At 30.2% G+C, this 12,047-nt stretch overlaps 1 protein-coding gene across 1 annotated transcript; it reads left to right on the forward strand.

Moving 5' to 3' along the window:
• Positions 1-7,834: 7,834 nt before the first annotated feature.
• LOC127114515 (transcription factor GTE3, chloroplastic-like) lies at positions 7,835-8,683 on the forward strand. The gene has a single exon (XM_051046603.1). The coding sequence runs from the start codon at positions 7,835-7,837 to the stop codon at positions 8,681-8,683; it is 849 nt and encodes a 282-aa protein (XP_050902560.1).
• Positions 8,684-12,047: the final 3,364 nt, after the last annotated feature.

Genomic DNA, 12,047 nt, shown 5'->3' on the forward strand with positions numbered 1-12,047 from the left:
CTCTCAACAATGTAGTTTTGTTGAGGTGTTTCAATATAACTTCTTTGATGTAAGATCCCTAGAGATGCATAATAAGATGACATAAGAAATTCAGTTCCATTATCACTTCTAATGATTTTGATGAAATTGAGTTTGGCAATAAATGATGAAATTTTTAATGTGAATTTAGTTTCAAATTTATGAGTCATGATAAAATTCCAAGTATAACGTGTGAAGTCATCAACAATAGTTAAAAAATATTAGAAACCATCCAAAGAAGGAACATGTATAGGACCACATATATCCATATGTACTAAATCAAAGTAATGAGATGAAACAGAAGTACTTATAGGAAAGGGAGGCCTACATTGTTTATCTAAATGGAAAGTGTGGCAAAGAGAATTTTTATTGTATTTGATAGTAGAAATATTTTGTGACGTATTATGTAAAACCTCATTAGAAGGATGTCCTAAGCGATGATGCCACAAGGATAAATCTATATTATCTTAATCTTTAAAACTAGCAGAGTTACAAGAATTAGGATGTGCAAAATTGTAGGGTGAATTATGGACAGGGACTTTGTGAAGGATGTAAAGGTTATTATGATGAGTCATTTGTTTAATCATCCGCTTGGTACACACATCCTGAATGTAACATGAATTGTGTAAGAATGAAATGATATAATATGGCATATTTAGAGATAGAGATTAGGCTAAACCTAAACTCGAGGATATAAAAAACATTGTGCAGGTGAAAGAAGGGATCAAGTATAATAGTTCCATAAAAATTTGCAGTAATACGAGTCCCATTAGGGAGATGAATATAAACAGGATCAATACCTTTAATATCTGAAATGCACTTGATATAGGGGCATACATGATGAGACTCCCATGAATCAAGGATCCACATAGAAGGTATTTGAGATCCAGTACCTCTATTAATAATACCTGAGATTATGTGGTTGTTAGGATTAGGAACTTTATCAGTCTTGGGATGTTGATGATCCTTCCGGGGTTGTTGGAGGAGAAGAAGTTAATGTTGGTAATCCTCCTTAGAAATGACACCTTCTTTGTCTTAAGTCTGTGTAGTCTTGGACTCCAAAGAAAACTTTGTATTCTTGTTACGATATCCAGGTGGAAACCCATGTTTGAAATAACAGGTTTCCACTATATGATTTGTTTTGTTGCAATTGATGCATAGCATGAAATTCTTCGAGTTTCCTTTACCTTTTCCCTGAGTGTTATTGTTATTGTTGGTGTTGTTGGCATACATAATGGTTGAGTTGGGTGCGACGTAGGTGGAGCAACCACTTATTGTTGAGAAATTAGCGGATAAACGCGATTGATGTTGGAAATCGGATCTAGGAGCAAGATTTGTGTTAGAATGTTATGATAGTTATCGTTTAAACCCTTCAGAAAACACGAAACATACTCCATATGCTTGTAATTGCAAACGATTTTGGCCCAATCACAGGTGCATGGTGTGGGGCATGAACAAGAAGGGGTTGACCTCAAATCTTCTAATTCATCCCAAAGGATCTTGAGATCAGTGAAGTATGTAGACATAGATTTATCACTTTGTTGAATGGAATGCAGATCACGGAGAATCGAAAGTGATTACCTTTGGTGAAGCGTTCTTTAATATCTCCCCAAAGATCGAAAGTGGAATCAAAGCAAATGGTGCTTTATGCGGTGTGAGGTGAAAGGGTACGATTGATACAAGAAAGTACCATACTATTCGCACGATCCCATAACTCGTAATTCGGATCAGAGAAGGTTGGTTTGGGGAGATTACCATTGATGAAAGGGATTTTTCTCTTCGATGTCAAGGCACAACGCATGAATTTACTACTGTGTTGATAATTGTTATCATCGAGAGGTGGTGCAACTAGGGTGGCGCTAGGGTTCTCACTAGGATAAAGATAAAAAGGGTTTCTAGGGTTCAAGATTGGATCTGTGGGATCGATCTTGAAATTATCGTGATTTTCACGTGACAAAGTTGCGACCTAATTGCCATGTTATAAAAAAATTAGATTTTTTTTCCAGTCTTTCCCATGTGCAAGTCTGACTCTCAATTTTTTAATAATAAAAACATGTAACGACGTGATTATCACGTCCCAACTTCCTTTTTTGCCACGTGATTTTCGCGTCACTATATCACGTGGTTGAAGAAATTTTTTCTTATTGTGATTAATTTAATAATTCATATTTTAATTCCTATTTAAACAAATTAAAGCATTATCATTACCAATTTTTACATTTCAAAATTCCAAATCATCTATATCGGTAGGCATTCATCATCTCTCAACATCTCATTGTAGGCATTCATCATTTTATCGTAGAATATTTTTTCTAACAATTATTGTTTATTGTTGTTGTGGTAGAATGACCGTAAGACGTATTGCATAGACACCACTTAACAGAGGAAGATATTTTTTACTCGATCAATCAACAAGGTAATGCAAATAAAATTTGGATAATTAAACATTCTCATATTTTCTTACTTCAATTCAATATTTATGCAGGATGAATATGATTACTGTAGATGTTTTGTCCAGGTTGATAGATTGAATTTCTCACAAATTCAAATAATGAAATTTTGTAAACACATCCCATTGAACATGGAAAAGAGAACAAGACCCAAGTGCAGAAGGATACGTTTAGAAATCTGAAATGAAAGCGAATTTGAATTACCTTAGAAATGAGTTAAATCTTTTAAGTTTTTAGCATTAAGTTTTTTTAATACATTTCTTTTTAAATACATGGTATTAAAAAACCATAAAAAATGTTTACTACATTAATATTTAATTATTTATAATATATATTTGTTTTTATTGTCAATGACATTCTTCTTATCCCTAACATTAGTTGTCTATTAATTTTACGAAATCTAAATTTATTTTAAATGTTTAAATTTAAAATGATCCGATTTTAAGTGACGAGACATTTCAATAAATTTTTTAATTTCACTTAGTGTAAATCATTCATCCTTACATCTTGTCAATCAAAAGTTCAATCTCATAAAATATTATGAGCATTGGATTCGAAAAAAATAGTTGAAAGATAGTGATTTGGATCGCTTCCCCTGTATCTAATTCAGGGGTGGACAACCAGATGATTTTAGGCGGTGGCGGACCCGAAATCTTAATCTGACTTAAATCACAATTTTGATTTGAAGACCTAATTTCGTCCGTTTATAAATCCGTTTTTTTGGATTACGATATTTTGGATAAGTCGGTTGGTTCGGCCGGCTAGTTCGATTTATTGCAGAGATTATTTCATCGATTATTTCATCTTTTGGGTTTTTTAGTTGTAGTTCTGACATCCACATAGTATTAGATAATTAGCTTTTTTTTATTTGGGCTATCTTGTCTAATATTGAGCTCAGTGGTTTTTACTTGTTATGGTCTAATATATTTTTTTTATATAGTATAAGACTTTCCTTTTTGTAACAATGTGTGATTCATAATTCAATACAGTTCTAGGACAAATGACCCTATTTTGTTATCAGTTCTCAATTATAATAATATGGTATCAGGAGACTACACACTTTCTTTCACCTTTTCCCCTTTTCATCGTCATCTTCTACCCTCGCACAAAACAAAGATTCATCGTCTTCATCCCTACTTTCCATGGTTTCCGACGATGAATCAGACAGAAATTGAGAGTCGGAATTGCACACGAGAAATGTAAAAGAAAGAAAATAAAAAAATCAGACTTATACAGGTTGGCAGATGGGGGAAATTTGAAAAATTTTAAATTTAAGTTGTAACGTGAAAATCACTTCGCAATGTTAAATTAAAAAATAAAAAAACGTTTAGGAGAGAAAATTGTGAAGTAAAAATCACGTGGCAAAATTGTGAAGTGAAAATCACGTGGCAAAGTTGTGAAGGAAATTTGAGAAAGAAGCTGAATCTGAGCTGCGTGTGATAGAATTTTTTTGGAAATATATAGAGCAATCAACGACGTGATTTTCACTTCACAACTTTGCCACTTGATTTTCACTTCACAACTTTGCCACGTGATTTTCACTTTACAACTTTGTCACGTAAAATAAAAAAGTCAGGGGTGCACAGGTTGGTAGATGAGGGGAAATTTCAACATTTCAAAATTTTAGTTGTGACGTGAAAATCACTTCACAACGTTAAATTCAAAAAAAAACTTTTAGGAGGGAAAGTTGTGAAGTCAAAATCACGTGGCTGATTGCTCTATATATTTGCAGATTTTCTCTTTGCTTAAATTAAGCTTCTTTCTCAAATTCCCCCTTTCAATTTTTCCTCCTTCATCGATTTTCCTCTTCCAACATTTTTCCTCTTCTTTCTCAAATTCCAACTTTCAATTTTTATCTTCAAATTAAAAGGTATTTCAAGAAGGCCCAAATATTTCATTTTCATTTTTCTATTTTTTATTTGTTAAATATTGTGTTGATTTTATTTTTATTTTATAACTAACATTGTTAAAAAAGTTCTTCAAGATTCAATCATCAAGCTCAAGATTCAAGCGTTTTTCTCATCTTCATTGAAGTATTTAAGCAATTTTTTTTCCAGATTTAAATATATATATTAGATTGTTGGTTGTTGTTATCGTAGGATAATATTTTTAAAACATAATTTTACTAAAATAAATATATAGTTAATCCACAAGTAATTTATTAAAATATTTGAATAGATTTTTTTTAAAACAAAATGTTATTTTTCATAATATATTATTCTATTTATATATTATTTTTAATAGTTTTTTATTTTAAAAATAAAATTATTTTGTAACGTGATATTCACTTCACAATTTTACCACATGAAAATCACGTCGCAACTCATTGTAACATTTTCTGCCTTCACTGCTACTATTGAATTACAACATATATAGTGAGAACATTTGTCCAGAATATTGTGTCATAAATATCACGTGCCACACTATTTCGACGTGATTTTCACGTGACAAAATTGCGACGTGATTTTCATGACGCAACAGAGTTGTCACACGAGTTTCTGCCGCGTGAAAATTCATGTTGCTAAAAATGTGTTATGAAGTGATTTTTCACGTTGTAACGTGAATATCACGTGATTTTAGACGGTTTTGATAACAAAGTAATATAAATAAAAAATTATTATTATTTTATAATAAATGATTTGATGAATATTTTTAACTATTCATTCATATTAAGCTTTTTTTTAACGTGGTTTAGGTAAATAATAAACAATTCTTGCATCGGAAAGTTTTGACGGGTTAATGAAGTTATATATTGAAGCTTTGCCCAATATGTAGGTATATAAAAGTCATATATAGAAAGAATTTTTTAATGCATTCTAAGGAATATTTTTGCATTTTAAAAAAAAATTAAAATTATCCTAGCTAACATGTTTAGGTTTATAAGAATATTTTCCCTACCCTTATATGTTAATTCAATTTGATCTTATAATCATTCAAATTTATTCAATCACTCGATCTATAACTATTTATAAAGAGGATACATGATTTTGATATCTATTTTCTATACTATAATTATCCTTCATTAAGATTCTTATTTCACAATTAATATATAAAGTCCACTTTACCACAGAATAACCATATGAAAGTTATACGAAAGATATGACCAAAGTAAAAACGGTTCAAATGTGGTTTGTCCTGCATTTGAATAACCCTATCACACATAACTTCCATGCAATGATAGTGTTTGTAAACCCATGATCACAAACACTATCATTTTACTTTCTTTTCTATTCACATTAATGCATTTTCACATCAATGATCATTGAAGTAATTAATTTATGATAAATATTAATAAACTTTTCTATTTAATTTGGTTTAATTTTGTTTTTAATTTGACATGTTCTAATTTTTTGTGTGTAAACATTTGAATTTTATTTTAGATTGCCTTTGTTGTTTATATACTTTTGCGGCGTTAAAGAAGTTATGAAGAAATTAAATGATGAACAAAACTTTTATTAGAAGATAACGGAATTAACTACATTTTAACGTAGAAAATAAAAGAGAAATATAAGGGAAATTATTCAATACGATGTAAGATAAAACCTTTTCATACAAAAATATAATATATTAAAATATTGTTTTTTTTGTTAATCAAACGTTTACTAATTATAGTCTGAATTTTTTTTACAAAAAAAATAACGTAAAATCACTCCATTTTTATGAGTTTTTACCAATTTCATTTCTATTATTTTTTCCTACTACAAATGAATAAAATGTATCAATTTATGTATTCTTCAATTAATGATTCACCAAGCATTATGAATGGAAAGATATTTATCTCTTAAATTTAGTAAGATTTAAGTAAAAAAATTGATGTACTGTTTTTTGACATTATTTTACATTGATAAATTGTGCATATTTAATTCTATTCATAGTTTATTTGTATTTCTTTTAGAAATGATACAATAATTAAACATGTAAAAATATCTATTATTTTTTATTTTAGATTGTTTATCACAAATTTTATTTCATATATAATTTAAATTAAATTAATATTAAATAATATATATATATATATATATATATATATATATATATATATATATATATATATATATATATATATATATATATATTATTTATATGTGTATATATTAAAGAAAGTGGATTAACAACATGGATAAACATAAAATTTTCATTTTATCAAAAGTGAAATCAAAATCAAAATTAAAAACATTATAGAATCAAAAGCCACTTCGGATTGAAAACACCGGAAAGGTGTGATTGGGAGGTCGGGTAGAGCTACATAAGTCAAACAGATTCCTTCAATTTAGGGTTTGAAGTAAATATATTTGACTAAATTTACCAACATTTATTTTGGTTTTTACTTTTATTAAAATAAGAAGAAAAAAGAATTTGTTTATAAAATAACATAAAAAATATAAAAACTACTTTTAATTTTCATCTTATTGCTTAGTTGAGTGGAGGGAAATAACTTTTCTAGTGTTTTACAAAAGAAAAGAGAAAAACACACACATAAAAAAGGAAAAGTTAAAATACTAAAACACCAAAATAAGATAAAAAAAGAATTGGAGATGAATTTTCCTATAAAGAAGAAAACGAAAATAAAATAGAAGATGAGACATATACCCATGAAATCCTATATGCACAATCAACATGTGTTTCAACGGATTATATCCATGTAACCTATAAGTTATTTTTAGTATATGATATAATAAATTTCTATAAATATATGTCACATATACACACACAAGATTAATCAACTATCAGTAAAATGTCGGTTGTATATGACACATTTTTTTAGTGATTTATTGTGAAGAATTCTTAATATACAAAATCTTAAATTTATATAATCATGGATTAAATATCAACACTTTAAACATAAAACAAAATTAAGTTATTTAAATATTTATTAAATCCATTTAATATATTTATTAAATATTTGAAATTTTAAATAAATAATTTAAAACAAAACAGAAAATTAAAATTAATATCCTTTGTTGTAAAAAGATTGAACAGTAATTAAAGAATACTTTTCCAAATGATGTTAAGGCTTGTTTGTTATAAAAAAGATTTAAAAAAAAGATTTTAAAAGATTTCAGTTTTTTTAAATATTTTTTTAAAGTATGAAATTGAAAGTTTGTTACAATTAATATCTTTTGCGATAAATGAGAAGTTTGTTTCAATTTTTTATTATAACATTTTAAGAGATAGTTTTAAATAAAATAAAACTTTAACTGAGAAGTTTGTTAAAACAACATCCAGTAAAAGATATATCCCTAGATATTAGAAGAGACCTATCTACTCCTCCAAGTAGTTGGCATTAAATATCGTAACAATCGAATCATATACATTTACACACAACTGCTTCCAACACAAACCCTTCTTCATCCTTAACAACATCCATGTCCGACAACATCAAACCTTCTTCCCTAGAACCATCCATGTCACATAACACCAAACCTTCTTCCTCAACAGCACCCAACACTAACCCTTCGAACACACAACCTCGTAAAAAACTTATCATCAAGCTCAGTTATCCTCCTGGTTCAAGAAAACGCGATTCAGATTCTTGTGCCACAGATGAAAACAAGAGAAGGAAGATTCAAGATTCTGTAAAACCAACCGTATCCTGTTATTGGGTTGATTCAAATTATCAAACCAAATCAACAGTTTTGTCTCAACCAAAGAATAATGGCAATGTTGTTGAAAACAAGAAGATCATCAAGAACCAAGTTTCCAACACGACACCTTTGTCTCAACCAAAGGATAATGACAATGTTGTTGAAGACAAGAAGATGATCAAGAACCAAGTTTCCAAAACAACACCTTTGTCTCAACCAAAGGATAACATGAAGGATTCAACAACGAGAGGTAAAGAATGTGGGTTGAAGAAAGCGATGGAGTGTGTTAAGAGGAGGCAATGTTGGTTGATATTGAAGAGGATGTTGGTAGACAGAGATGGTTGGGATTTGAAAGATCCTCCAAAAATAGCAAAGTCTAATAAGTGTAAGATAAAGGCAATAGGTTTGAAGGAAATAGAGAGAAAAATGAGATTGTATGCAACAGAGGATGAGTTTGCTAGCGACATGAGACTTGTGTTCTCTAATGCAATGGTAATGTATCCTCCAAGGAATCATATTTACCAAATTGCAAAAAAGTTTAGTGACACTTTTGAACACAAATGGAAGTCATTGAAGAATACGTGGGAACTTGAGGATACAAAAAGAAGCAACACTCAAAAGAGATACTAAAGAGTGCAACATGTTGTGTTCTTATAGAAACTGTTCTCAAGTTATAAACTGTTAGCAGCAATGTGGTTTAAAATCTGTCAAGTTATTGTCAATGAATGTGTAGTATATATGGTCAATCATTCTTTATTCTTGTGTTTGTAAATTCTGCATAACGAATAATAAAATATGTGTAGTTTCTGAATCTTTTAAAATTTGATTATTCTGTATCTGTCATGAATGTTAGTTGTTACTATTTTGTTAGTGGATTTGAATGAAGGATGCTTAATTAAATGATAGATTATGACATTACATCTTTTGGTAAATGTTTCATCTCGATGCGATAGCAACTCTAAGCTGCAGCATTCTGTGCTTGTTGTTGAACAATATGTATAATTTTTTAACCATTTACTCAAGTTATAAGTCTTGGTTTACCCCATGTGATACTTTTTCAGCAACAAAAACTGTTATATTTCAGCCCCAATTGATCATGGATCAGACTTTTTTTATAGATCACCACTTACTCAAACCATTTAAAAAGGATCAACACACACAATATTTTCAACAATGGAACAAAAAAGATATTTCTTTCGTAAACCATTTAAAATTTCCAGCATGAGCATATTTTAGTGCATGGTTGGTTATTTTACGACCATCATGACATGATGCACTTATGATGATACGTTAAAATTGAAAATCTGCAAGTATATCACTTTATTAGTTATGTCTAGTAATATTACTCAACCTCAATAACTCCGGCATAACTCCTTAGCAAAATAATAAATAATTACATTTTTGTTTAAAAGTTAAAAAATTACAATATTAAAATTACAAAAAAGTTGTTTTAACATCCATTTGGTGTACTATTAAGTTATAAATAACAACAATTGAAATCAGTACCCTAATGGATGCAATTCTAGTGATTGGAGAAAAATTATCAAGGACATCTATATTTTCTCTTTGCCTAAAACCTTTGGCTACAAGGAGAACCTTGTAATTATCAATGATTTTATCAGGTTTTAGTTTATTTTTCAAAACCCATTTACAGCCGATTGATTTGCATCCAAGATACAAGTCTACTAAGTGTCAAGTCCTGCTAGATTCTAGAGAATCCATCTCATCGTTAATAGCTTCTTGAAACAAATATGCATCCAAAGATGGCGTAGCACTCAAAAGAGTTGCATTGTAGTGAAGATCAGTGGGATGACTCATATGTTGACTGAGTTGTTGACATGAATATGAGATGTCAGGCTTGATGTTAAGTAAGTAAATAAGCTGTCTAACAAGCCTTTGGTACTTAGTAGGAACTTGCATAGGATGCCATCAGTTGTCTTTAATTTGGTGTCTCGAGCCATGGGATTTATGGCAGGTTTGCCGCCCAGTAATCCAGCAGTTGAAAGGAGATCAAATGTGTGTTTTTGTTGACAAATATTAAATCTTGAGTCACCTCTTGCCACTTCTACGCCTAATAAATATTTCAATATGCCAAGATCCTTGATATGAAAATGATGTTGTAGTGTATGCTTTGCTTTATTGATGATGTCCAGATTATTTCCTGTAATTATAACGTCATCAACATATATCAACAATACAGTAAAGTGTTCTTTGGATTGATGTATAAATAGGGAGTGACCATAAGAGCATTATTTGAAGTTATTGGTGAGTAAAAAATTGGATAACTTTTCAAATCATTGTCTACTTGATTAATTCAATCCATAAATAGATTTGAGAAGTTTGCAAACTTGATTTGCGTAAGAATGTGTAATGCCTTTAGGTAAATACATGTACACTCCGTCATCCAAGACTCCATGAAGAAAAGCATTGTGCGGATCAAGTTGATGAAGACATAAGTTTAAAGAGAAGGCAATGGCAATAAGTAATCTTACATTTGTGAGCTTTGCAACATGAGAAAATGTATAAAAAAATAAATACCTTGAATTTGGTTGAAGCCTTGAGCAACTAACATCGCTTTATGTCTTTCTATTGTGCCATATAAATTGAATTTGGTCTTATAGACCCATTTGCAACCTATAAATTTCTTACCTGGTGGTAAAGTGGTGAAATTCCATGTGTGGTTGTTTGTTCAAGCTTGGATTTCAACATTCATAGCCTTGATCCAATGAGGATGAAGACTAGCTTGCTTATAAGTAGCAGGATCACATGCAGTAGTAATGGAAAATGTGAAAGAATAATATGCATGGGAAGTATGATGATATGAAATGTATTTTGAAATATCATAAGAAATGATGTGTGATATGCATTGAAGACAGAATCATTCAAATATGCAGGTGCATATTTGGTTCTAGTTGACTTCCTAATAGTAGTGATGTTAGGAGAAGTGTTAGGATCAAAAGTAGGTGTGTGATCAGTATGTTGAATTGGCTCATTGGAAGGTGAGGAATTTTGAGGGGTGGTGGGAGAATCAGGGCAATCTTTTGGAGTAAGGTTGCAGGTATGTGGTCAGAGTTGATGGGATGGTATATGGAAGTAAGGTGGTAAAAAAGGAATGGAATGGTTTATTGTTCATTATCAAGGGTAGGAGCATAAGTGTTGTTAGTGGTGGGATGAGGTGTGTAGGGAAATGTGTTTTCATAGAAAACACAATTTTCTAGAGGTGATAATGGATCTAGTATTGAGATAAAAAAAGGAGATATCCTTTAATACTCATGGAAAAACCTAGAAATACGCGTTTTGTGGATTTAGGATCTAGTTTGTCCTTATGTCTTGTGATGGTGGAAGCATAGGCAAGACATCCAAAGGTTTTAAGGTGTGTGAAGGATGGAGGTTCTTTGAAAAGAAACTCATAAGGAGTATTATTTTGGATGGTAGGACTGCATAATCTATTAACCAAATAAGTTGCACGACAAAGGGAAAAAGACCAAAAAAATTCAGGTAAGTTGGCATGGAATAAAAGGGATCTAGTAACATTACGTAAGTGGATATCTTTTCTCTCAACAATGTAGTTTTGTTGAGGTGTTTCAATATAACTTCTTTGATGTAAGATCCCTAGAGATGCATAATAAGATGACATAAGAAATTCAGTTCCATTATCACTTCTAATGATTTTGATGAAATTGAGTTTGGCAATAAATGATGAAATTTTTAATGCGAATTTAGTTTCAAATTTATGAGTCATGATAAAATTCCAAGTATAACGTGTGAAGTCATCAACAATAGTTAAAAAATATTAGAAACCATCCAAAGAAGGAACATGTATAGGACCACATATATCCATATGTACTAAATCAAAGTAATGAGATGAAACAGAAGTACTTATAGGAAAGGGAGGCCTACATTGTTTATCTAAATGGAAAGTGTGGCAAAGAGAATTTTTATTGTATTTGATAGTAGAAATATTTTGTGACGTATTATGTAAAACCTCATTAGA

Source organism: Lathyrus oleraceus, unplaced genomic scaffold (assembly GCF_024323335.1).
Source record: "Lathyrus oleraceus cultivar Zhongwan6 unplaced genomic scaffold, CAAS_Psat_ZW6_1.0 chrUn0540, whole genome shotgun sequence".
NCBI classification, from domain to species: domain Eukaryota; kingdom Viridiplantae; phylum Streptophyta; class Magnoliopsida; order Fabales; family Fabaceae; genus Lathyrus; species Lathyrus oleraceus.